Here is a 27,007-nt window from a genome sequence, read left to right as displayed (position 1 = left end):
ATTTCATATGCAGTCTATTTTCTGAAACCACTTTTGTCTAAAACTTTATGGAATATTTTCAATGATTTTGGATTTTTGGTAAGCTTTTTCTAATAACTGAACAACTTTTTAAAATTAACTCTTGGTTGTGCTAAAGACCACAATTTGCTCTTAGTATTTCACTTAACTCTTACACTGCATGCAAACTTGTTTAAAATAAGTCTGCTGTAGCATTCATGGGTTTACCACAGTGTACCTCATAGGTTAAATCTGACATGCTTCATCAAGTTCATTGGGCAGATCTGGAAAACAAAAACAATCTATGAATCTAGTATATTATCTTTAAAGGGATTGGAAGAATATCACTGCTGTAAGCATAGCTGATGTCTACTAGTGAGGAAATAAAATGCTTGCTAACTCTTGCCCAGGTCCGAGTGGTTCTAGTCCCAGGTATTATTGCTAAAATCCTCCTATTGATACTGCCAGTTACCTGCTTCTTCATGTGTTGAAGCATAATATTAGAGAAGCACGCTGTGGCAAGCATGTAAAACATGGTTTGTTTAAAAAGGGGTAACATAGACTTCTCCCCAGAGGGAGAAGGGGGCCAGAGCTGGTATCCTGGTATCCCAAGAAGTGAGGGTGTTCTGCCTTTTTGTATAGCCTAGGCTTCTTTTGTTCTCCTGCTCTTTCCCCATATCTCTCTCCTTTCTTGTGCATGACTAGGTCCAGGAGATGCTCTTGGGACTGGCCAAAAGGTGGGAGACAGGCCAGCTGGAGGGGCCAGGGAAGAGTGTTCTGGGCAGGAAGGGGGCCCAGGGTGAATTAATCAACAACTTTTACAACTCCTTGTAGGGAGGGACAATTCCTGGGGCAGCTTACCTTAGCACCAGGTGGGAGCAGGGGCAGGTTCTTGATAAAGGTGGAGGAAGGGCTCTGAAGGAATTAACATTTCAATCCCTACATTCTCTGGATTTGACCCTTGCCTATCTGTCTAATTCTGGCTTCACTATAATTCTCAATTCCCCAAAGGAATGAGTCCCAGACACCAGTCCCATTTAACTGGCAACTTTAAATGTGGATTGACAAATGTAGGGTAAATTCTGGTCTACGAGATACAGTTGCAGCCCCATAGGTAATGAGTGAATATGTCTCACAGAGCCTGGGGAATTGGTCCAGAGACCCCACTAACTATGCAGGATGTCGAAGACGACTGTGGCCTGGTGAAACAGAACAGTGAGACCTGCCGCTGCAGCAGGTCATCTCTCCCACAGAACAAAACCCCAAACCACCGGGGAAGAGGCGTAGCGAATCCTGTTCTCCCCCAAAGCTCAGGTGAAGACCCACTGCGTTTAGGGAGAGGCCAGGAGTGGAGTCCACAAGCCAAGTTCAGCCTGCTGGCTTCAGAATCCGCGCCTTGTAACTCCGCAGACTGGTGCTTCCCATTAACGGGGTCCAGGAGTGGGGAGGGCATTTCAGGGCCAAATAACAGCGGGCTGAAAAGGACGCGAGGCGCAGACCACCAGGGGCGTCGCCGGCCACTGGGAGGCTTCGAAGGCGCAGCGTCCGGTCCGAGGCCACACACGCCGGGGCTCCTGCTGACCCAGCCCGTCGGCCCGGGGGTGGGCACAGCCCCCTCCCGCGTGCGGGGCGACAGGACGCAGCGAGCTAACAAGGTCCGGCGACCCCGACCTGCGACAGCCCCGGGGGCCAGGCGCCTCGGGGATGTGCGAACCGCAGGCAGAGCCCGCGAGTTCGGCCGGGGAGCAGCCGGGTCACAGGTTCCACCACGGAACCGGAAGGACGCGACGGAAGCGGAAGCGGAGCTGGGCCGCGCAGGCGCCGTGGAGCCAGGGTCGCGGCGGCGGGCAGCGGTGAGTGCCTGTGCGGCGGCCAGCGCGCGGTGGCCGGCCTGGCGCTCTCTGGGTGCCTCCAGCTCGCGGGCTCCTGCCTTGGCCGGTCCCGGCTGTCTTCCGGCTGTGAGCGGAGGTGGGCGGCACGGCCGTCGGGCACCGGGACGGGGATGGGGGGCGCTGAAGGGCCGCGCGCGCCTATGGCGGGGCCGGCGGTGCGGAGCCCTGCTGATCCCGAGAGCTGGCTGGGAAGCGGGCGGTGCGGACTCGGAGTGACTGGGCTGAGGCCACGCCGTCCCGGGACTGTTACCTGCCGGTTACCTGCTACAAGGGCACCGCGCCCAGCAGCCTCGGTGGGGATTAAGATGCAAAATGGAATTAGGTTCGCTCGCATCCAGGATTTTCACAAAAGTCACCCGAGGTCTGCATCGGGGCTGGCCAACAACAAAGCTCCTACTGCTGGGCGCACTGCACATCCCTAGAGTCGGGGGTGGGGTGGGGGGGTCACAGCAGGGAGCCAAGGGGCTGACTCCTAAGGTTGTGCAAGAACTTTGAAAGACAAATAGAAATTCTGTAAGCAAAATGATCAGACAAAGCTGAATGATCTACCAGTCATAAGACAGCAGGCATCACAGAGGGATCTCTTATTCTATCTTGAATGACCGAGCTTCCTAGGCCCAACAGACCATGGAAGGGCTTGCCATCCAGGCTGCTAAGTAGTCAGCTAAGTTGTTTTTTTTTTTTTTTTTTTTTTTAATATTTATTTATTTATTTTTAGTTTTCGGCGGACACAACATCTTTGTTTGTATGTGGTGCTGAGGATTGAACCCGGGCCACCGCTTGAGCCACATCCCCAGCCCTCAGCTAAGTTTTAATGAAATGCTGAATACCAGCTGTTTTAGTCAGCTCTTTCACTGCTCTGACCAAAAGACGTGACAAGAACAATTAGAGGAGGATAAGTTTACTTGGGGCTCACAGTATCAGAGTTCTCTGTCCACAGACAGCCAGCTCCATCCATCATGGCAGAAGGCTATGGCTGGGGATCAGGACATGACAATCAGGAAACAGACTCCCCTCACCAGGGACAAAATATATACCCCAAAGACATGCCCTCCTCCTCCAGCCACACCCCATCCATCTACATTACCAACCAGTTTATCAGTTTTAATGCTCTCTTAATCAGTCATTTCACCTTTAAACTTTTTTTGGGGGGGGGCAGCTTCTGGAGATTGAATTCAGGGGCACTCAACCACTGAGCCACATCCCCAACCCTATTTTGTATTTTTTATTTACAGACAGGGTTTCACTGAGTTGCTTAGCACCTTGATTTTGCTGATGCTGGCTTTGAACTCTCAATTCTCCTGTCTCAGCCTCCCAAGCCACTGGGATTACAGGCATGTGCCACTGCTACCAGCTAAATTCTCTTGCATGCGCTTTTGAGAGACACCTCATATCCAAACCATAACACCAGCTATACCAAGTGTGGACTAGGGTTGGTGTATAGAGCCCCTGGGAGCCACAGAAACAAAGAGAGTTTGCAGCCACTCCGGGCTCTTCACCAGCATGCACTGTGCTGTGGAAAAGATCCAGGGCAGGGGCAAAAATGCTTTCTTGGTGGTGCAGGCTTGGAGGAAGAGGTGGCTGCTTCTCCAGCTGTACCCTGTGACTATCATTTGAGGTCTCATATACTTGGGGAAGGGGCGGGATTCATGACACATCCACACATCCAGGGACACAAGGCCTAGGCCTGACGGTAAAGGAAAGATAGAACTACTACTGTGCAGATGACAGTGAGTAGCATGCAGTTGTACCTGCAGCCTCAAGTGATGGTGGAGCAGATGTTGAGAACATTCTGGACAAATAAATCTCATACCCGAGCAAGGTATTGCTGGGGAAATATGAAGCCTGGCATACTCTAAGGATAACAATAGCAACTACAAAACCCAGACCCGTGTCAGCTGCTAACTAGAATGATTCAATACCCAGTACTACAGGCCCAGCAGAAACAGGCCTGTTTTCAGGCGTAAGTACTGCTTACCTCCATTACCAAACAGTGTCAAGCTTTCAACCAGAATAGCAAAACAAAAGGCCCCACTGCCAAGGATCAAACAATCAATAGAACCAGAAGCAGATATGGCTCAGATGTTAGAACTGTCAAGATGGAGTTTAAGCATGATTAAAATATTAAGAGCTTTAGTGAAAAAGGTAGACAGTATGCATATACAGATGGGAGTTTCAGCAGAGAAGGGAGCAGAAAGAGTTGATGGAAATGCTAGCAAGAAACAGCAGAGGCACAGAATGCCTTCAAAGGGCACAGCAGTTGACTTGCTATAGGTAAGGGGGGAAAATCAATGAACTTGAAGATAGGTCAATAGAGATTGCCCAAACTGAAATACAAGGAGAAGAGAATGGAAAACCCAAAGTAGAGCATCCAAGAACTATGGGCCAGTATCAACTGGCATTAACATTTGCAGTAGCAATTTCAGCAGAAAAGAGAAATGGAGCAGAAGAAATATTTGTATTTTTCATAACTAATGAAAGATACCAACCACAGATTGAAGAATTTGCTTACAGCAGCATCATCAGGAACAAAAGAACAATCCTGGAAATTGCTGAAAGCTAAAGATCAAATCTTCAGAGTAGCCAGAAAGAAATTCTGTAGAGATGAGGGGAAAGTCTTGGAGGTGGAAGGAACAGTAGGAGTAAAGGTGAGGAAGTAAGATTTTGCAGGATAGGTAATTAGCCCCTAGAACTAGCTGCCTATGGAAAAAGGTCATATCCAACTAGACAGACTTATATGCCTAAGAAGGGAGCTCACTCCAGCCAGTTGGGAGCCACTTAGTGCTTCCTCTCCCAGCACAATGTGTAGCTTTGGGTTTTTAATAATCCTCTTGAATTTTATCATGATTTTCCTGTATCTATTGATATGACCATATGATTTTCTTCCCTCTGTTAGTGGCATGAATTGTACACATTGGTTTTTGAATGTCAAACCAACCTTGCATTCCTGGGACAAATCTGCTGTCACAATCCATTAGACCTTTGAATTCAACTTGCTAATATTTTGTTTACTTGTGTTGATGTCCATGAGGATGTCCGTCTGTAGTTATGTGATAAAAGCTTTGTCTAGTTTGCGGTGTCATGGTAACACTGGCAGTTTGGTGTCTACAAACTATTGGTATCACAAAACCCCAGGAAGTGTTCCTTCTGCCTGCAATGCTAGAAGAGTTCACCTAGGATTAATGCTACTTCTTCACATGCTTGACGGAATTAGACAGTAAAGCCAGCTAGGCGTGACATTTTGAAAAATGTATTTTTGTTTGTTTCATTTTTGGAGAAATTTTTAATTATAAATTTCATTTTCTTAGTAAAAATAGGGCTTATAGGTTTCCAGTATCTTCTGAGTCACTTTTGATAATTGATGTGTTTTCTGTTTTATTTTTTAGTTTACTTATGTTGGTCCTGGAGATTGAACCCAGGGATTTTTCCCTTTTAATATTTTTAAATATTTATTTTTTAGTTGTAGTTGGACACAATAGCTTTATTTTATTTATTTATTTTATGTGGTGCTGAGGATTGAACCCAGGGCCTCACATGTGCTAGGCAAGCGCTCTACCACTGAGCCACAACCCCAGCCCTGCCCTTTTTATTTTTGAAACAGGATCTCACTATATTATCCACGCAGGCCTTGAACTTGCATCCTCCTGCTTCAGCCTCCTGAGTCACAGGGATTACAGATGTGTATCACTGTGACTGGCTGATGATTGGCTGATAAATGGTAAAAATTTTTGGTTAAAAGTAATACACGATGTTCCTTTATTATCTGTAAAGTGTTTCTAGTCTTAATGATGCTGCCTCTTTCATTCCTGAGAGTAATAATTTATGTCTTCTTCGACTTTTCTTGATCAATCTAATTAGAGGCTATCAATTTTATTTAACTTTTGGAATAAGCAGTTTGGCTTTATTGACTCTTTTTCTGTTGGCCTTTACCCCATTTCTTTGACTTCTGTTTCTTTTTTTATTATTATTTTCTTCTTTTCTACATGTGTTGGGTGTTATTTGCTTCCCCCTCCTAGCTTCTTAAGAAATCATCACTATAGGATTGAGTCTAAATATTCTTTTCTAGTGTAAACATGCAAAGTCATGAAATTCCTTCCTAAAAACCATGTAAGCTGCATTCTGCACATTTTGGTGTGTTGTATTTTAGTTTTCATATAGTTAAAAATATTTTCTAATTTCTCTTGTGATTTCTCCTTTGGACTATGGCTTTTTAAGAAGTATATTGCTGAATTTCTAAGTATTTAGGGAATTTCCAGGTACCTTTCTGTGATTGATTTCTAATGTAGTTGTTTCATAGTTGGTGTACATACGTGACAGTTCTCATCTTTCAGAGCTTGAGGCTGGTGTCACAGCCCAGCAGTCCATCTCGAGCACACTCAAACATCACATGTGATTGTGGGCAGGTCTTGGGCTTGCTCTGAGCTCGGGGTTCCTTGTCTGTAAGGGAGGCTTGCATTTTGTGGGTAAAAAATACGCACCAGACCATCTGAGATGGGGGTTTGTGGTTCTGAAGGTGTGTTAGTCAGCTTTCTTGCTGCTGTGACTAAAGGACCTAACCAGCACAATTGTAGAGGAGAAAAGGTTAATTTGAGGGCTCACAGTTTCAGAGGTCTTAGTCCATAGAAGGCAGGCTCTAGTCTTGGGGCTCGAGATGAGACTGAACATCATGGCAGAAGAGTGTGGCAGAGGAAAGCAGGTCACATCATGGGGAAGCAGAGAGACAGACTCCACTCACCAAATACAAATGTTCACCCCAAAGCCACGCCCCAGTTCCCACTCCTCCAGCCACACCCACCACTTCAGTTAATGCCATCAGGGATTAATTGACTGATGGGGTTAAGGCTATGCCCCAATCATTTCTCCTCCAAGCCTTCTTGCATTGTCTCACACGTGAGCTTTCGGGGGAAAACACATCCAAGTATAATAGAAAGTGACTTGCCCTGTCTTTTCATCTTGCAGATGGCATGTGAGGCAGAGTGCTGTCCTCTGGGTGTGTTCAAGTGCCAGCTCTGTTCTGTGACAGCTCCATACAGCTACGTGGGGCAGAAGCCCCCCAACACCCAGGCTGTTGTGTGAGTACATGTTTGGGGAGCCAGTGCCTGGGGTGGTTTGGCAGATGCTGGGCCTGAGTCTGACACCTGGCTTGGGTGTTGTGCCTCAGGCCTGTTCCTGCCCAGGCTTTGGGTGTTTCAGGTGTGACTGGTAGGGGCCCAGGCAGGACTTGAGGGCTTCTCGGATGTCCAGCCCCCAGGCTTTTCCTCCTAGCACAGCCCAGGGTTCAAGGACTGTTCCAGCCACGGGGTAGAATCTGTGGCCACGCTGAAACATCCCAGCAGTGGGCAACAGAAGCCATGGTGGCCTCATCATTTGGGGCTATGCCCTGTTGTCTGGTGCTACTTCCTGGGAGGGACACCATCTTCCTTGCTGTCCCGGTAGACGTGAGTGCTGAGGACTACCTCTTGTGGGTCTGCCCACAGCAACCAAGAGTGGACCTGGTCTAGCACTTGCTTCTTAACCTTTCCATGTCTCAAATCAGAGGCCACATGGGGGAAAGCCGACCATGGCCCAGTGGCTGGGGCACCAGGCTCCTTTCTTCTAGCTGTGGTTCTTCTGCTGACCAGGAATTGTGTCACCATGTAACCCTGCTGGTGTGAGAGCTGGCAGCTTGGGGGAGCCTTGTGCCCACACCCAGTGGTGAGACTGGGGTTGGGGCACCCTGGGACAGCCCTTCTTGTTACTAAAAAGGACTTCTCTCTACCTCGGATGGCTGGTGTAGACCAAGACTGGTTCAGGACTCAGTTCTCACCTGGCCTGCAGTGGCTTGACCATTCTGTCACTACCCTGTGGCAGAGGTGGACAGTCCCTCCTCTGCTGAGCCTAGGCAGGGGTGCAGGCCCCAGCAGGTCTCCTATTGCACAGCCAGTGCCATGGCTCGCAGCCAGGTGTCCACTGGCTTAGGTTGGGCTTGTCTCCTGCAGCCTGCTGGAAGAGAGCTACGTCATGAAGGACCCCTTCACTTCGGGCGCAGACAGATTCCTGGTGCTTGGGTCTCGGTGCAGCTTGTGCAGCAGGCTGGTGTGTGTGGGTCCGGTGGGTAAGCCGCAGGGCCAGGACTGCCTGTCCTCACTGTGGGGATCTGGGGGCCCGCCCGGCACAGGTGGAGCCAGGGAAGCCTTTGTCGGAGGGCAGGTGAGGGTCAGGTGGAGTGTCTTGGGCTGGACAAGGAGTAGAACTAGATCCTTCCACTGTGGTACTGGCATGTGGCCAGTGTGACCAGAGAAGTCCTGGAGGCTGAGAAGTCCATGAGCATCTTCCACAGAGCAAAGCACACACGAGGGAACAGACACAGACGGCACCAGCCCACTCCTCAAGGTCGGCCAATGAGGGCATGGCCGAGCCTTGCACAAGCAGGGGTCAGGAGAGGTGGTGGAGGGTGAGGCACAGGAGAGCAGGTGAGCAGAAGGGAGGTGGCCCACATGGGTGTCTCCATGGCAAAGGACTGCTTCCAAGAACTCAGGCAATTTGGTTAGTAGTTAAGGCATATGCCATGGTGCTAAGGGGCTGGAGAGAGACCCCAAAAATAGGGTGGTCCAAACAAGAGATACAGTTATTTACTCATTTTCTTATATATGAGTCTATATGACAGGCAGTCCTTGCTGGGTGGACTGTGCTGCTATCATCAACATACAACATCCACTTGGGTCCACTATGGCTCTTGCAGCTTCTACCATCACATGTATATCCCAGCTAGCAAGAATGGACAAGGGAGCATATGTCCCTTCCTTTGGAGGGCATGATCAGGAGGTAGCACACTCATGATGACACCCCTGACCATACTCGCCACATGGCCATACCCGGTTGCAAAGCGGGCTGGGAAGTGTCCTGAGCTGGGTGCAAGGGGGAGTCTCAGCAGTTCTAGTATTGAGGGTCATGAAGGAGAGTGGACGTGGCTGGGAAGGTCTGGTCTCCTGCCCAGACCAGTCACTGATTGGTGGCCTCTCAGGTCTGTGGGGCTATCCCTCTCATCCCCTGCTGCTCCTGGCACAGGCACTTGCCAAGGCCCTGTCCTGCTGAGATAACCAAGCGAGGACTCAGGACTCCAGCCCGGGGTGGGCTTTACTCCTGATGGAGCAGGGCAGGCCCAGCATCTGTCCCCCGTACCCCCTGCCTCCTGGATGCCTTGCCAGACCCTTAGCTCTTGCTGCTCTGGCTGTGGCCCCGCCCTCCCTGTGCCTGTGGGGGGCCGCTGGCAGCTCTGGAGGAGCAGCAGTGTCCAGGCCGCTCACTGCCCCCTCCCCTGCCCCAGGAGTGCAGCTTGTTCTACAGCAGGAGGTTCTGCCTCCCTTGTGTCCAGGACAACATCAGCGCCTTCCCTCAGGAAATCCAGCAAGACGTGGAGAAAAGGAAAGGTCCTAAGCGGCCCTCCAGCCAGCCCTGTCCTTGAACGTGAGTGCAATCTGTGCCAAGTGGGCAGCAGCCTCCTGCGCAGAGCTCCTGGCCTGGCAGGGAGCAGCATCTGCAGCCCAAGGGAGTGGAGGAGCCGTGCCAGGAGGTGGAACAGACAGCCTGTGGGTCCAGCCTGGTGCTGCGGAGCTGCCCCCAGGGCCGAGGATTCCGAGTGAGAGGGAGACTCCCTTCAGTGGGCAGCTCGGGTAGCCCGGGAGGCGCACACATGAGGCCTGGAACATGGTGGAGGGCCACGCTGCCATCTGTGCACAAGGAAGTCACTCCGAGGCTGCCTTCATGCACAGCAGCAAGTCTGGGGGACAGGATTTTTTCTTTACATCCTTATGTAAGCTTGGAAATGTCTTGCATCTTGACCACTCACTGCCCATTACCGACATGACTGAGAACCTGAAGAGCCCACCAATGCTTTGAAAAGAAATTCTTCCACAAGACACTTGGAGACTGGATGTCCCCACAGTCACTCTGGGATGGCAGTGTGAAGATGTTTTTTGTGGACACTTTGGGCAAGACATCATGGACAGGCAGTGGAGGGGGTGCTGGGAAGCCAAGTGTCGGCTCTCCAGCTTCTCAGGCTGGCTCCAGCCCGGGCCCCGCTGCACGCTCTGCCCTGCACTCTCAGGTCAGGAACACTGGCTTCCTTCCCTTACGCCACCCCTCGCCACCCTGCACTCAGCCCTCTAGTCCCACAGCCTCCCAGAGGTCCCCGTGTCTGCTTAGAGTCTCAGAGGCAGGAACTGCTGCCTTACTCTGTGACCACGGCAAGGCCGACCATCAAGTTGGGTGAGATATAAAGATCTTTGACTGATGTGTACACTGGATTTTATTTAAGAGCTTCCTAGGGGCCAGGATTGTGGCTCGAGTGAGAGCACTCGCCTTGCACTTGTAAGGCACTGGGTTCGATCCTCGGCACCACATAAAAATAAAGATATTTTTTAAAAAAAGCTTCCTGTTTTGTGTACTTCAGATTCATGGATATCATGTTCTGGGGCCACATTGTCCTAGATCCATTCTGTCCTGCAGGGCAGAAGGTGACCCTGTGGTGACGCGAGCTCCAGCAAGTGCAGGCCCAGAGCAGACCCAGCTGGGCTCGGTCTGTACAGAGCAGCTCTTCTCACAGCATCATTCAGGACTCACCAGATAATCTTAAAAAATAGTTTATTTTTTAAAACCATTAAGGCAAAACTGTGCCCTGAAATTAACCTTTTACATTCACCAGTCTTACAGTAGGACATTCCAAACCTAAGTTCCCATGAATTCAGGAAACAGATCAACGAGTGTGGTCAGTTCACTTTCCTAAGAGGAAAGTGAAGACTCAAGATCTAAAAAAATTAAGGTCATGCTATAGCCATTTCCAAATCACCTGGAACCTATCAGTTACCATGACTAGAAAAATTACACCTGCTTTCCTGTGCACACCCTGGATTCCTGAGGTCCTGGGGAGGACCCTGGAGCCAGCTTGACGCTTCCAACTTGAAACTGCTGCATTTACTAGAGCGAGGAGAGGGCTCTGAGCCCGAGCACTGTGAGGGAGAGAAGGAACATAGGAGCGGTAACTGTGACTGGCAGACCCTCTCCCCGGGGTTTTAGCATAACAACACGGTGGATCCCACAAAGAAATTTGGCCAAGAAACTGAAATTGACATGTGGGAGGCTCCTAGGCTCTGTGCTTCTGGTTGGGCCATCGAAGGCCACCATAGAACCTGCAGGTGCAAACAACAGAGTGTTCCAACTCTTTGGTAGTAACCCATAGGTGGTGCCCTGAAGAGCAGAAGGTGTTTACCAAGCAGGAATACATAATGGTCCAATCAGAACACCAGTAAGAAATGACCTGCAACCTGGGGTCTGCGAAGGCTTTGCTGGTAGAAATGCATAAGGACAGACTTGCACTTCTGCATGTAGGGGATGCTGAAGGGGGGTCTACACACTGAGATAAAGCCTGCATGGCTCAGAAGAGAAAAACTGGTGTGTGTGTGTACGTGTGTGATTGCATTTCGGTTGTTTTGTCTCAGCTTCATTTTCACTAGGTTCACGAGTCAGCCTTTTAAGCATGTACATCACAAACGCTGATTTAAGAAACCAAATGTTTGCTGTTAGATGTATGATTGCAAGTTAGCTGTTTGTATTTTTTTTTTTGGTTAATTGAACCCAGGGGTGCTTAACCACTGAGTCTCATCCCCAGCCTTTTTTTTTTTTTTTATACTTTATTTGGAGACAGGGTCTCGCTGAGTTGCTTGGGTTGCGGAGGCTGGCTTTGAACTTGTGATCCTCCAGCCTCAGCCTCCCAAGCCTCTGGGATTATAGGCGTGTGCCATCACACTGGCTATATTGAGATTTTTTTGAAAACTCAAGTCACAGTATTTAAGATACAGCTATTGATGCGATTCTTTTTACCATACAGTGTTGATAAGGTAGTGGCATTCAACATGAGTAATACCGTAACCTCACCAAGAAGGGCATTATGTGGTGTTCACTTATTGTGAGGTATATTTCATTTTAGGCCTGGAAAAGGAACTGACTGTGTCTTTAAAGAATGAAGTTTCCAAAAGTGATGGACTCTCCAGAAGGCCAGCCACTGGGCGATCTCCAGGACCAGAGCCCATCCTCACTGACTAAAGGCAGAGGCAAGGCCCCAGGGGTTCGGGGAAGGTGGAGAGAGGGTCCCTTGCAGTTTGGGACACGGCAGCTCACACACCCCTGCCGCTGGCCTCACCGCTTGTCCTAGGCAGCACCGCGGTGGTGCCAGGGCTGGCTTGTGCCTGGCGTCCATGGTGCCGTATCAGTTCATCAGATTCAGGGACTTGTGATGGCGGGGAAGACACTGAGAACAGGAGGCTGGCCTCTCTTCTCAAGAAAAAACCTTGGAGGTTTTCACTGTTTAGCCGACTGGCAAACTTTAAGACAAAACAGAATGTCACAGGTCTCACTGCGCTGTCTGTGAAGTAAAAATGGACATTCCTTGTTTCTCTTTGCCATCAACAGCTGCAGGGCCATTAAGTGCTGGTCGTGGTCAGGTGCCCTGATCAAACTGCGACGTGGAAGGACACCACTGGGTCGTTCTCGCTGGCTGAGAACTTGGAGAGGATCTGGCAACGTGTATCTCAGCGGGACCACGGGAGTGGGGGGTGGGGGGGTAGCCCGGCTTCCCTCCCAGGAGGGGCTCTCTGGGGAGAAAGGAACCCATTAGGTTTCTCATGTCTCAGACTGAGACTCTGAGAAGCAAGTGGGCGGCTAACAGGGGACTCCAGCTCTGAGAGGCCTCAGGGGTCCCGGGGCTACCCCCAAGGGGACGCAGCCTCTCCCTGCCCTCTCAGGAGGGGCCACACACCACCTTTTCTGATGAGCCTGCAGCTCTGCTGAAGTAAAGTCTGAGAACTCGCTGCAGCCCACTGAGGTGCCCCAGGGACAGCACTGTGTGTCATTAAGCCAGAGCATGCATAAGGCTCCTTATCTGTTTTCAAACAAAATTTCCAGTTTCACGTTTCAGTGTGACTTTAAAGAAATAAAATGGCCTCCTACATTCATAGGCAGACCAAACCTATTGCTCTAATTCCTACCCTAGTCTGCCTCACAGGTGTGTGTGTGTGTGTGTGTCCCAGAAAAAACCTAGACACCAACCTTTGAGCTCTCTCTTTGATATTTCTAGATAGAAGGTCTTGGAGGAGTACATGACTTAGAGGAAGGCCAGGTGATGAGTCAGTGATGTAGAAGATCCCTTGGTAAGAGGTCCCCAGCTGTCACCACCAGCACAGCAGAGGCAGATGGAGACCTATCTGTCACCACCCTTTGTTGGCTGCTCAAAGCCAGCTGCCTTAGAGCTTTCTCTGTAATATCTGTGGACGTGATGTCTGAAGATGGGCTAGGCTGTCAGTTCCCACTGTCCCTGTCCCTGGGAAGGTATGCAAGTCCCCTGTGATGACGACTCATTGGTCAGAAGTGTGCCAGTGCAGTTGCCCAGATCCTAGTGCTACTTGTGAAGTGACAAGCATAAAGACAACCCCCCACATGGCAGTGCCAGCATCACACTGAAACAAGCGTCCTGGGACACCCTTTCATAATCAGCTCAGTGGCATCAAGTTGACTTGCAGCTTCTAGAAAGTATGATGCCCTTGCCTATCTTGAGTCTACACCACATCCTTAACTTAGAGGAAGACTCATGAGGTAACTCCTCAGGGCACTGCCTCAAGTCCCCAGGCCACCACAGTCGGCAGCTTTAGCCGCAAGAACGTGGGCTGAGCAAAGGGCGACCTCCCAGGTCCTGGAGACTCAGGGGACTCCAGCTAGCTTGTTGTCCTTGGTAGGATGGAGGAGGCGGGGAAGGTGGACAGGCACCACACCCTTCCTCCCCAGTCTGGATGTTTCCATTTAAAATGGAGGCAGCAGATTCTGCATCTGCCCCCTCCAGGGGCTGCAGAGGGAGGAGGCCACGGGAGCCCGCCCTGCAGGCTCGGTGCTGAGCATGTTGAGAGGACATGGGTTGAAGAAGTCCTTCAAAGGGGCCAGAGGTCCTCTGACAAGATGCCACTCTCAGCTGGAAGCATAGACTTTCCGGTTGAAACAATGGGTCCATCTTTAAACCAGATTCAACACAGACACCTGTGGCCACTGGGCCAGGACAAAAATTCCCCTCCATTATGCATCAGCTGCTAAGTAGCAAGTATGCCCCGTGTCACAGTAGGTTGAGAAGGGGCTTACAATGGGAACCGCTTGGAGTCAGAGGAATGCAGAGGCAGTGACAGCAGAGGGAGGCGTCTGTCAGGGTCTGTCCTACAGAAGGGCCTGTGTGTGGTCAGCAGGAGGGAGGGCTCCTGCAGCAGGGCTGTCGAGTCTTGCTCAGTCTTAGCTTCTCTAGGTGCGGGCAGTAACTGTTGCACATGGACCTCTTTAAGACTTTCGTTAAACAACAAAACTGCCTTTAGAAAGTCACATGGCCTGCCATCTCCTTGCGACAGTCAGAGGTGTGTGAGCCATCAAGGAACCCTGACAGCACCGACTGGTATAGAGATGCCGGAAAGGCCAAGGGTTCTGCCCACCTTAGCTCCAGCAGCGGGGCTGGGCACGCCTATTGAGGTAGCTGCTCCATGAACAGGAGGCGCTTGCCAACTGAGTTGTTCACTTGTCTCTTCTGTCAAACATTTTCCTGGTGCCTTGGGGTTCTAGTCCTCTCTGGGGATGCTGCATTGTCCACATGATACCAGAGGTGATCCATTCCTTCAGGGTCTTAAATGGCCCAGTGTTAAGAAGGGCCTCAGCACCAGCAGAAAGGTACCTTCATAGCTCTTAAGAAGAGAAGAAAGAGTCCCTTTAAAACAGGGACAGATCTGGTGGCATTCTTGAGTGTGCTGAGTTTCTTTCTCACCCACTTCACACTGAATTTCATTTGTGTGGGCACACACTCTTTAGGAAGATGCTTTAAACTTATCAGTGAACTGTGTGGAGGTCACGGGGAACAGGCAGCAAGGTGGGAAGAAAGGACCAGCTTAGCTTGCTGGCTGGCGCTCTGAGGACGGCACTGCTGTGAGTCCTGCTGGCATAACTGGAGGCCTCTAATTGAGATGATCTGCACTCACCCCATCGGCCTGGTGCCCACAGGCGCTCAGGTTTCCCAAGGATGGTAGGTACAAAATTCAGTGTGCCAGAACTCTGCTGGAACACCAGGAGGCAGGAGAACAGGGACTCACTGAGCAGAGAGGGTCCCATCTGGCTGTGAGCCCCACAATCTCAGCTGCACCTCTGCTTGTGCCTTATTCTACTCAGCATCTGGGGCCACAAGGGTCATGTGCAGTCTCTGGGAGTCTGGCACTTGTTACTGTTTAAAGGCGAGAAAGTGAAGAACTGGGCAAGTTGGAGATTTTCTATGTTTGCTGCCTGAGGAAGTGGGTGCCACCCATGTGGTCTTGAGGTTCCTGACCTGTCACACGTCTCTGCTGAACTTTTTGCTGATGCCCAGTGACACCTAGCAAATAGTGAGTGCACTCTTGGTTGCTCCTATTGAAGTGCTGTCATCTGGTGCATGATCATCCAGACTGGATTATTGATACCCTGAGAAATCTTTGATAAAGTGATCCAAGACATTCAGCATTGCGTGGCCATTAGGGACTGATACTGAGATGGGACATGTGATTTTCCTTCCTATTAGCAGAGGTGAACAATGTCAAGTGACTTCTGGGCAGAGGTCTGTGGTCTCCAGCTCTCCTGGGGATATCACTGGTCACCTTGCTGGGCCTAAGAGAACCAAGGAAATGAATTGCAGCCTTGGCATCTCAGAGTGGGCATTCTCCGCGTAGGCAGCAACACTGATGCGTCGTGCCCTGCAACTTGAAGGCTGGCTTCCCTCCCAGTGAGGCCAACCCCTGAGTCGGACCAGACATGGAAATACTTTTCTCTGGACTTCTGATTCCTAGGATACTTGGGCAGACTGCTGGTGGTCAACAGATCCATTGGATCATATTTTATTTATTTATTTTTGTACTGGGAGTTGAACCCAGGGCCTCGCACATGATAGGCCAGTGCTCTACCACTGAGCCACATCCCCAGCTGGATCATATTTTTTTAAAAAGAAAAAAGATAGGGATAAATGTAATCTTTAAAAAAGATGTTTGAACCAAAATTTTCATCTGTTTTCTAGCTGAAATCCCCAGTCCTTTTTATTGGTGCCTTTTCCCAGTGCTGATCCCAGGAACTTTATCAGGACCAATCCTACTCATTCTTGAGCAACAAATACTACTAACTTCAGAAAAACCAAATTTCCTAAAGATGGGGGTGGCACACAGGATCCAGCCAGGGCCTAGATGTGCACAACCCCGAGGAGAGGAGGCAGTGACACAGCAGGCTCAGCCCAGCTCTGGCTGGAGCAACTGCCGGATGTTCTCCATGTGCATCACCTGCCTGGTAGACAGAGGGAAGGGCCTCCAGGGCTGTAGTTTCTAGACAAATAACGGGCAAAAGCCAATGTTTTAGACATTGAGAACACTGCCTCTCATAGGTAGTAGGAACAGAAGCCTTGCCTATCTAGGTCTTTAGTAAATCCAAACAAAACCCAACCATGGTGAAATCTGAGAGCAGGCAGGACTGTCCCATGCAGGACACCACACCTTGCCCTGTTCTTCAGGAACACCCTGCCCAGGTGACAAAGGCACATTTGCCTCATCTTCACCCCAGCAAGCTTCTCCAATTAAAAAAAAAAAAAATTAAGCATCATATTTTAAAAGGCAATGCAAGAAATGACAAAGGGACTGCCGAATGGGCCAGAGGGACACAACAGTCGTCAGTTTGTCCCTAAAACTGATCTCACACCCACAAACAGCCTGACTGAATGCAGGTTGACAGGAGTGGGGGGTGGGGGAGAACACTCCCCGAGGGCCCCTCCTGCTCACCAGACACTAGCCTCAGCCCACCTGGGGTCTTGGGAGGTCTTGGGATCATCCACACCCACCCAGAAATGGGCTTTTCAACATATGATTTGTGACCATGAAAACGGTGAGCCAAAAGGACACAATGGCTAGATCTCCATAGCTCATCAAATCCTTCTTGAAAACTCTCAATCCTATGATTAAAAACCAGCCCACTGTCTTTCTTCCAATTCAGGAAATGGAACTGAAGTCTTCCAAATAAATATTTCACTGTGTTTTAAATATCTAACCTTTGGCTATATCTAGATTTATAGGATTATAAATGTTAAAAAGTGCTGATTAGTTTTCCAAATTATAAAGGAGTACAACAGTCAAAAGGGTGGGAAGAAGGGAACAGACCAGGTATTTTGAGGTTACTCATTAATCAAATGGCAAATTACTAATGTGATATAAAGATATGTGCACCGATTAACACTGGGCTGGTGAAAATCAGACCCTGTACCATCACTCCCCTTAATCTCCAAGTGTGGACTGTTCACCCTGTCGCCAGCGCCTGAGTACTGGGCACACTCTTAGATGGACTGCTGGAGAAGGGGAAGACATGGAGAGGAGCATTACCGCCACCCAGCCCTCAGGCTTTCCAGTGTCTGAGACTAAAAGGCTGGAAATCTGTGCAAATCCATGCTGCTCCCATTTCTCCTTGAAAAGTGGTTGCTGTGTATTCAAGAGATCAGTACATGTCCCTGTAGATCTCCTGCAGCAAAGGGTGCAGAGCTGCATCCGACTCTGTCTTTTTGATGGTCTGCACGAGCTGTGCGTGTTCTGTGACCAGCTGCCGGAGGTCCACCATTTTTTGAAGGAGCTTTGGGAAGAGAAAGGTGTCGTCCGGATGGTTGCTCTGCAGGTGGAGTTTGAGCACGTGCACAATGCCCTCCTGCATTTTCTCAATGTGTCCTATGTTGAGAAGGCCAGGACGGTCTGTTCTCGAAGGAAGAGAGAGATGTTCAAGTAAATAATCATCTCATAACTGCTTATCAGCCTGGGGACCAGACACTCCTACCTCACACGGCCTTCAGATGTCAGCCTGACTAGGACCCAATAAGGATGACAGGAATGAGTAATTCCTCAGTAGTCACCCAACCAGGACACAGTCCCTCCTTACGGCCCCCTTGCAGGGGGGCCCCCTTTTGGATCTGCCTGACTAACACCTGTCAGGGAAAAGAACTAAAAGCCTCAGGAGCAGTGGCACACTGTAGTGGCAGGCGTCCACTCTCGTACCCCGGGAATGCAGTACTTCTCTCCCAGCCTCAAGCTCCCCCAGAGATGAAGCAGTGACTGTGTGGGACTTAGGCTGGTGGGTTAAGGACAGCACTGTCACAGGCACCTTCTGACATGACTCAGGTGAAAGAGGAGAGCAAGAGATGAATGAGGCTGGGGTGGACAGGATGCTGAGGAGACCTGGAGTGTAGAGGGCTCCCTGGACAGTCTCAGCCCCTGAGTCCTGATCTTGGTCCAGAAAACACTGCCCCATTCACACCCAGCAGGTGGGGGTTGAGCCCACTCATTACTGTGCTCTTCAAGCGTGGATGGTGAAAGGAAATTTCATCTTCATTTTTTTTACTTGTAAAGTGAATATAAGTTTTAAACAGAGAGATCATTTAAAAGACAGACCACCTCTCTTGTGATTTTAACCCCACCTAATAGTTTTTACCTATCTCACTGGACATGGCTAGATGCACAGGATTAGTACAGTACTGTATCATCCTTTCTACTACGTCTTGATCAAACAAAGGACCGTTATCAATTGTGCATGCCTCTCTGCCCTTGCATCATTGCTGCTGGGCCATAGGACTCCTTCCATCTGACCAGTACCCAGACAGATGCCAGCAGGTAGAGTGAGGAGATCATGGTGGACAGCACAGCTGTGGCAGTGGGTGACTGCCCCCCACCCCCCCACCCCCCGTCTCTGCCAAGGCTGGGCAAGGTCAGCTGAGTTTACAGTAGGTAGATGACTTTCCTAGACTTGAGACATGGCTATTTAAAGAAACATGACACTGAGCCAAAAATCTGGCTTTGCAGAGCAGCTCCACAGAGAGGCCCGATTTCCCTGCCTGGGATCTGTTTCCTCCGGCAGAGCAACACTCGGGATTGCTGCCCACGAACGACCAGTATTTTTCATTGTGAAGTAGCATAAGTGTTACCAAGAGTGACAGCTGTCATACCAATATCTGTATGGCACTGTATAGAACATTAGCTATAGCATGGATAGAGCAACAACAGCTGTGTTGAATATTAACTAGTACTATAGAATGCCATCCTATAGTACCAATGAAATCTGATATGCTGGGCTGGGGATGTGACTCAAGCGGTAGCGCGCTCGCCTGGCGTGCGTGTGGCCCGGGTTCGATCCTCAGCACCACATACAAACAAAGATGTTGTGTCCGCCGAAAACTAAAAAAAATAAATATTAAAATTCATTCTCTCTCTCTCTCTCTCTCTCTCTCTCTCTTTAAAAAAAAAAGAAATCTGATATGCTTATAATGCTAGATATAATCACATTACAGTGGAGCATATAAAATCATCATCAGTGTTTATATAATATACAACGGTGTACACCATAATATCACAACACTGCCAGGGCTCCCCCATAACTCTGCTTGGTGGCAGCTCCAGCTCAGCACCTTCCCCCCTTGCAGTGCCCATTTTGACATAATGGAGCTCAAGCTGGCACTGGGCTGACAGTTACCAAGTCCCTCAAGAGAGGAGTCCGTAAGTGACTGGACACCAGTGGATTAAGTCGAGCACTTACCTCCACAGCAAATAATAGCAGCCACAAAAAGGGAGATGTCACTGTCGTCCAGCTCCAGTGCATTGAACTTCATGGCGAAGTCAAACTTGGGTTCCATGATGTCACAGAAGGGTTTTCTCAGGTTTTTCAGGAATTCCCGTGTTATGAAGCCATTGCCATATGCCACCAGCATCCCATCTTTGTTCATCAGGGAGGAAAGCATTGTGAATATGGCCTCATAAACGCCATATTTGAGCAAAGTGACTTGGTCATTCAAGTCCAAGTTTGCAAAGCCTGGGATGGCCTTGGCGAACTCCGTGAGCTCTGTGACGGTCTCCACCGACATGCACTGGCAGCAGTGGAAGAAGCGGACCTCGGCCTCCTTGTTCTGGATGCCATTGGCCACCATCTTGGCTACAAGTGTCTTTTCAGCCATGCACAACGTTTCCATGTCGTGAATGACAAAAGGCTGAAAAGAAAGACACTTACATCAGGCAGGCAGGTCATGAGCTATCTAAGTGCTGAGTCCTGATATAACTAGGTGCTCTTAGTTATGGCAAACCAATGAGGAGCTACCAAGTCCAGGTCACAGCCCCACAACTGTGTACACTTTTTAAAAGATGTTAAAACAAAGTTCTGGCAATGGAAGCAGAGACGGTTAGCCACGTTATCAGCATGCGGTGATGTGTCTGGTGAGGCTGAGAATAGGCATGAACCAGCTGCTGGCCAGAATTAACATCTCTGTGCCAAGCAGGAGGAATGACAGCATCTGGGGGATCTGACTTATGGCCTGTCCCACAGCACACACGTGTGCTCACACACACACACACACACACACACACACACACACACTCACCACGTCAGTAAGGAAGTGTGGCCAGCAGCATTTCGGGGCCCACCTGGCACACTGAAGCACAGAGCACAGCAGCTCAGTGGTTTTGAGAATAGTCTGCCAGAGGCCAACACACCACTGAACACACCCGGCCCCGCGGCCTGAGTGCTCCCTATTTCTGGGCTGCCGAGCATCGCCAGGAGTTGCAGTGTTGAACCTCAGTGAGGGCCGCTGGGTGGATAGGCTGGGGACAAGCAGGCTGCCTGCGAGATGTTTAAGAACTAGAACTTATAGATAGCACAGAAGTAGACAAAAAACCTGACTCCACCTGAGGAAAGGCGGCACTACCTGTACCTGTGAGTGAGTGAGAGCACATTCTCAGCACAAAATTCAAAGCAGCCAGGTGCTGTGGTACACGCCTTTAATCCCAGCTACTCGGGAGGCTGAGGCAGGAGGACCACGAGTTTAAGACCAGCCTGGGCAACTTCGCAAGGCCCTGTCTCAAAAAACAAACAACAACAAAACTGAAAGCCAACTTTCTAAATAGCTCAAATCTGAATAAGGAAGACAAAACAGTCTCTTTCCAACTTTAACCACAGGCCAGATGGGTGGGCACCATGGTGCACACTTGTAATCCCAGCAACTCAGGAGGCTGAGGCAGGAGGATCACAAATTTGGAGTCAGCTGAGCAACCTAATGAAATCCTATCTCCAAAAAAAAAAAAAAAGAAAAGGGCTGGGGATGTGGTTCAGTGGTAAAGTGCCCCTAGGTTCAATCCCTAGTATTGGGGGAAAACATCAGGCCAGATAACCATTGTTTTGAAAAAAATTGGGGCATAGTTATGCTTCACAAAATAATTTAGTACAGATTTAAAGAATTGATATTCACAGGGTGGACCAGAAAGACACACACAGTGACCTCTGCATCTGTGGGTTCTGCATTCTGTATCTGCAGAGTCCAAAAAAAAAAATTGAATCAAAAATATTTTTTAAAAAAATTGTGTCTGTACTTGAGCTGGGTGCAGTGGCACACGCCTGTAGTCCCAGTGACTTTGGAGGCTGAGGCAGGAGGATCGCAAGTTCAAAGCCAGCCTCAGCAAAAGTGAAGCCAAAGTGAAGCACTAAGCAACTCAGTGAGACCCTGTCTCTAAATAAAATACAAAACAGGGCTGGGGGTGTGGCTCAGTGGTTGAGTGCCTCTGAATTCAATCCCCGGTACCAAAAAATAAAAAAAAATAAAAAATTTGTGTCTGTAATGAGTCTCTACAAGCTTCTCCCTGCCCCCTCCCACCCCAGAATGTTGGGGATGAAACCCAGGGCTTTGCCCATGCTAGGCAAGGGCTTTGCTATTGAGCTACACCCCCAATCCCCAGACATTTATTTTCTTGTCATTATTCCCTAAATGCAGCATAACAACTACTTCCATAGTATTTATATTGTATCAAGCATTAGAAATCCTCTAGAGATGACCTTCAGTATATGGGAGGATGTGCATAAGTTCTCGACAAATTCTACCCTATTTTAAATAAGGGTCTTGAGCACCCTGGATTTTAGCATCCATTGGCTTACTGGACTCAAATACAGAGGGAAGACTGTATTTTTGAAGGATAAATGGGAATATTCTCTCAATTACAGGAAAACATACTAGTAGACCACTTTACCTTTATTCAAATAACTGTCATTTTTTTTTTTTCATTTTTCTTTGGTGTCACTGGGGCTCACACCCTGGGTCTCACTCTACCAAGCAGCTGCGTCCCTGGCCCACAACTGTTTTCTAAAGTACATAAATGAAGGTGTTGAAAAAGTAAAGTGGTTCTATGGTTTAAAAAAAAAATTAGAGCAGTTCTGAGTTAAATCTTGGGACCTCCCAGAATCTTCACCATGGCAAATGTGTACTGCAACTCTTCCAGAATGAGGCTAGGTGAGTGGAGGCTAGAGTACAAGGGGGGGAGGGGGAGGGGGAGGAGGGGGAAGGGAGGAGAGGGGAGGGGGGAGGAGGGGGGAGACTTTTTTTGGGGGTGGGGATAGAGCATCTCACAGGACCAGAGTAAGCCCACCTACACAATTTTTGTGATTTAAAGTAGCAAAATGAAAAGGTGGGCCCTCTTTGAGAAGGGATTAAGACTTCCAAGATAGGCTGGGGTTCAATTCCTAGTACTACATAAAAATAAATTAATAAAATAAACCTATAAAATGAAATAATCGTATATATAAGTAAAACTACTTCCAAGTCGGCCACAGTCAGCCCTGGAGAGTGAAGCTGGCGGGTGAGGCCGGCGCAGGACAGCACTGTGTGGAAGAGATGCTCAGGAACAGGCAGAGAATGGAGATGTGAGCTAATGCTATCTCGATTCATTTTTATAAAACCATCACTTGGATTCTAGAAAGCAGGCCTCATCTAACAGGCAAAATTGGAAACCATTTGATTGGAAAAATGGTTGCCAACATCGAGAACCCAAAGCTTGGTAAGAGAAACTCTGCTGAAACTCCCCCAAAAGTTTGCCACACTGTATTGATAAATGTTTTGTAAGGCGATCTTTCTTTCTTTTTCTTTCTTTTTCTTTTTTTTGGTGTGGTGCTAGGGATTGAACCCAGGGCTTTGTGCATGCAAGGCAAGCTCTCTACCAACTGAGCTATATTCAGCCCCTTGTAAGGTGATCTTTAAAATCCATGCATCTTGTGCTTAATTCTGAAATGAGGTTTTTTTTTTTTTTTTTTGTACTAAGGATTGAACCCAGGGGTGCTTAACCACTGAGTTATATCCCCAGCTCCCTAAGTATCTTTTTCTTTTCTTTTTTTCGAGATAGGGTATAAGTCCTTAGGGCCTCTGGGAGTTGCTGAGATAGCTTTGAACTTGCTATTCTCCTGCCTTAGCCTCCTGAGCATCTGGGATTACAGATGTGTGCCACCACTCCTGGCTGTAATGTGCTTTTTATAATGATAGATCTGACACATCACAGCCTGCCATTTCAATAAAGCATGCTGCAGATTTTGGACAGCGGGAGACAAAAAGTGCCAATTTCCCCAAAACCACTTGTGGTAAGACCAGAGAGTGCCCCTACTTGACCCAGCACTGTCCCTGCTCACACATCGCTGGGTTCTATGGTGCCCAAAGACATCACTCACGAGAATCAGTCTCTAAAGTGTACTTTGACATTGAAAAGTCAGGCCACTGGTCTGTCTGGAAAAGATTAAATGTGAATCCTTGGTAGAACTGCTTTGGGTAAAACTAGCAGGCTCTGGTTATGCTTGCCTATAAATTCCTATACACAGTATTAAACTCTGTGTTCTTCAATATGAAAATGCTGCAAGGGGCAGGTATAATATTTGACCTTAATACAGCAGCAAGCCCACAATATGGTAGGAGGTGACATCCATCAGGAGAAGCAGTTCTGCCCCGACACGCTGCTTGGGGACACCTTTACTCCACAGACACTGAAATGTTGAGGACACGTCTTTCAGAATGACTTTCAGAACCTTGCTCAGCTGCGTGTCGAAGTCGGTCTCCTTGCTTCACTGTGTTTTTCCAAACACATTTTGACATTTTATGCAATCCCAAGTGGCATCCGTGTCGCCCACAACTGACCAGGGTTTTGTCTAGGGTTTGACTCTTTTCTCAGAGCTAAGGTTTTCTGTAACTGAGGGTGTTTAAAGAATCTAAAGGTGATGCCCAGAATAGGAGGGGTGGGGCCCCGACATGAGCGCGGTGCCCCTGTCATTACTGTATTCATGGGACTGAATGAGGCTCTGGTTCGTGAGGCTGACGTGCAACAGTACTGGGTATCCAGCCGTGTGAGGGCCTGAGTTCAGGGCCCTGTACTTGACACTATGTGATCATGACCTTACACTTTGAATTTCTACAGTCTAAATATTTAGTGCCAAGGGTTTGTTTGGTTGGTTTCACCACTTTTCAGAAAGTACAGCCAGCTCTCCAAACCAAGAGCAGCTGCCTGAGCAAGTGTGTGCATGCCTGAGTGTGCCTGAGTGTGGAGCAAGTGCACAAGTGTGTGCGAGCATGCCCGCAGAGCAGCAGGAAGCAAACATCCCAGGACAGCTGCTGGCCCTTGAGAGCTCCCAACCCACCTAGGACCACTCTAAGAAGCTTTGAAACACCTCTGTGGAAGCCATGCCCAGAGGAGACCCCTGTTCCCTCTTACCCCTCCACCCTGCTTCCACTGGGTCACCCTCAAGTCAAGGGGCAGCAAGTTTCCCTCCACTCTGGCCCCATCACTAAGGGCCCTGACCATTTTCTGGTACAAGGACCTGAAACCTCAGGGGCCAAGACCAGTCCCGGGTCCAGACAGAAGCAGAAGTTCTCACGTATCTCCTCAGCTAAAATCCACCTTTCACCAAAGCAGTGTGGCCTCCCTGCAGCTGCCTCCCCTCCCAGCAGTGTCCAGGGGCTTTGCTGCAGGTGACTGGTCTGCATAGAGCAAAGGAATGGTCTTCCACAGGCTGTGCTCAGTCCCCTATTTCTAGAAAACCACAGGAGCCTTTGACATGCCACCTGTCCAGCACCTACTTGTCCCCATTAAAGTAGGGAATGGTTTAGGGCCAAGTGCCAGTCAGAGCTTAGGAGGGGGCTGGTGGCTACTCGCACCCGCCCAGCAGATCTGCAAGGAGCAGGAGGAGGTCTGCACTGAGGGCCAAAGGGCCACGTTTCCCCAGCACACTGGTCGTGTTTGTCCTGGTTGTGCAAATCCGTCTGTTAGGGGCCTCATTCATGCTCCTCCTGAAGCAGAAGCAGAAATGAAGTCAGCTGCAGGCTTCAGGCCTGAGGCTGGCGGCCTCTCTGCAGCTCTGCTGGAGGCTGGAGGCGGCAGAAAGGTCGTCCCAGGCTGAACCTAATGAAGCAGTCACTGAGTATTGGGCTACTGGGCAGGGACAGGGTGAATGCCTGGTCTCCCTAGCAGAGTTCCCACCAACAGATGGGACTGCTTTCTAAATCAGCAAGCTAGAGACTGGGGCCTTCCCCGGCTCCTGGCAGAGACAAAACCAGAACTCTGTGAAGAATTCTCGGGCAGTGTGTCCTGGTGGAGGGCACCCTGCCAGTCAGGCCTCTCCCAGGCTGGGTGCAGATGGAGGAGCAGAGAGGAGGCCTGTGGGGAAGGCCAGGAGCTCTGTAAGCCTGCCAGCAGATGGGCAGGACCCATGGTGGGACATGACCTGGCCTGGAGCTGACTGTATGGTCAAATGCAACCAGTGACCTCAGCTGGACACTGCAGGGTGCCTGGCACAGAGATGTGTGGGCAAGAGCAGGCATCTGGCTCTTTGCCAAGTGAACCCCAACCTAGATGGTAACCTAGTACATTTCTCCTGTCAGTGTCCTCAAGAGTCTGACTGCCCCAGCTCTGGCCGAGGGTGGAGGAATTCCTCATGGAGCTTGTGGATCTCGGTGGAGAGAAGCAGAGGAAACTGTGGGGACCAAATCAGCATCAAAGATCAGTATTTCATTAAGTGTAAAAGTGACTTTTAAGTGTGCTTCAAATTCTTTAAATTCAAGGGAGAAATGTAAGATCTCAAACGGAAGTTTTGGTTCTCCTAATTTGGGGTTCTCTTAGCCATCTCTGGGACAGAAATGTAAAGTTAAAGGCTACTCCTTCCACTTCACCCTACAATCCAGAAAGGGGCCACCTGGTGTGATGCTTGCTGGAGACTTTTAAAATCTCTCATCCTATTTGACTGGAGAATGCATGGAAGAATTCAAAGGCTCAATAAAAGAGAGGTTTGGTTTGGTCATGAAATTAAGCAGCTCATGAAATCCTTTATTTTACTGTGACTAAAAATTCTAGCTTATAATTCCCAATAAGGAATGTTTCAAGGTATTCATCAACACAGATTAAACCTGTCATACCATGTTCAAAGGGGGATGCAGAATGACGTGTGTCCACCCTGGGACCAAGCCCTGTGAAAGCCGCTGGGATACCACTCCTGACATGGAGACAGGTGCATAAGCCTGCAGGGGGGGGGGTACATCTTAGCTGTCCCTAAAAAGGTCCAGAACTATCCGCAAAGTCAGTCGAGTTTCTAGAAACAAATGAGCCTTTCTAGGGCTTCCTTACTGCAGGGAGGAAAGGCAGGAGGTGTTTGGGACTGGAGGGAAGGTGGAAGCCAGTGGGCCAGTTTTAGGGGAAAGGATATGAGGGCATATTTTGAATAAAAAGTGAACACATTAATTTTCTGGCCTCAAATTTTTTTTTAATGCACTTAAGAAACGATGCTGGCTAGGCATGGTGGTGCATACCTACAATCCCTGCAACTTAGGAGGCTGAGGAAGGAGGATTGCAAGTCTGAGGCCAGCCTGTGCAACTTAGCAAGACCCTCCGCAAATTCGTGAGACCCTGTCTCAAAATAAAAAATGAAAAGGCCTGGGAATGTGGCCCAGTGATCCGGATCCTGGTTCACTGCCCCGGGGTCCCTGGGAGCACAAGAACCAGACCTCTCTCAGGGTGTCAGCTACACAGCCTTGATGGGCACTCGCTTGCTAGGTGTTCCAAGGTGCACTCAAGCAGGAAGCGTTGCTCTAAAGCTACAGGTTAGTCTGGGAATGAACCGACTGCATTCCCACTGCCTTTCATTTGCCTTTGGGATGAACACCATCTTTCCCACACTGAGGTTTCCTGGGTCCCTCTCTGCAGCACTGGTTGAGGCATTGCCAGGGGAATACTTGAGACCCTACCAAA

At 49.3% G+C, this 27,007-nt stretch overlaps 2 protein-coding genes across 10 annotated transcripts in view; one reads left to right on the top strand and one right to left on the bottom strand.

Moving 5' to 3' along the window:
- Positions 1-1,827: 1,827 nt before the first annotated feature.
- Positions 1,828-10,291, top strand: Cdpf1 (cysteine rich DPF motif domain containing 1). 2 transcript variants are annotated; one of them, XM_076855486.2, is made up of 4 exons: positions 1,828-1,965; positions 6,849-6,961; positions 7,868-7,964; positions 9,196-10,291. In XM_076855486.2, exons 2-4 carry the CDS (start codon positions 6,849-6,851, stop codon positions 9,331-9,333), a joined length of 348 nt encoding a protein of 115 aa, XP_076711601.2. In that variant the 5' UTR covers positions 1,828-1,965; the 3' UTR covers positions 9,334-10,291. The 2 variants fall into 2 exon arrangements, with proteins under 2 accessions (XP_076711601.2, XP_076711600.2); XM_076855485.2 differs by having other exon boundaries at positions 7,868-7,979.
- A 203-nt stretch (positions 10,292-10,494) lies between these two features.
- Ppara (peroxisome proliferator activated receptor alpha) overlaps positions 10,495-27,007 on the bottom strand; it is a 60,771-nt gene continuing 44,258 nt past the window's right edge. For 7 of the 8 annotated variants that reach the window (XM_076855477.2, XM_076855479.2, XM_076855482.2 and 4 more), the window contains 2 exons: positions 19,515-19,962; positions 10,495-17,683 (listed from right to left, as the gene is read on the bottom strand). In XM_076855477.2, coding sequence (XP_076711592.1) covers positions 17,436-17,683; positions 19,515-19,962 — 696 coding nt within the window. In that variant the 3' untranslated portion in view covers positions 10,495-17,435. Of the gene's footprint in view, positions 17,689-19,514; positions 19,963-27,007 lie in introns of all 8 variants that reach the window. The other variant, XM_076855484.2, reaches the window with a different exon arrangement.

This window comes from Callospermophilus lateralis, chromosome 4, assembly GCF_048772815.1.
Source record: "Callospermophilus lateralis isolate mCalLat2 chromosome 4, mCalLat2.hap1, whole genome shotgun sequence".
Taxonomy (NCBI): domain Eukaryota; kingdom Metazoa; phylum Chordata; class Mammalia; order Rodentia; family Sciuridae; genus Callospermophilus; species Callospermophilus lateralis.
This window is presented reverse-complemented; position numbering and strand designations above follow the sequence as displayed.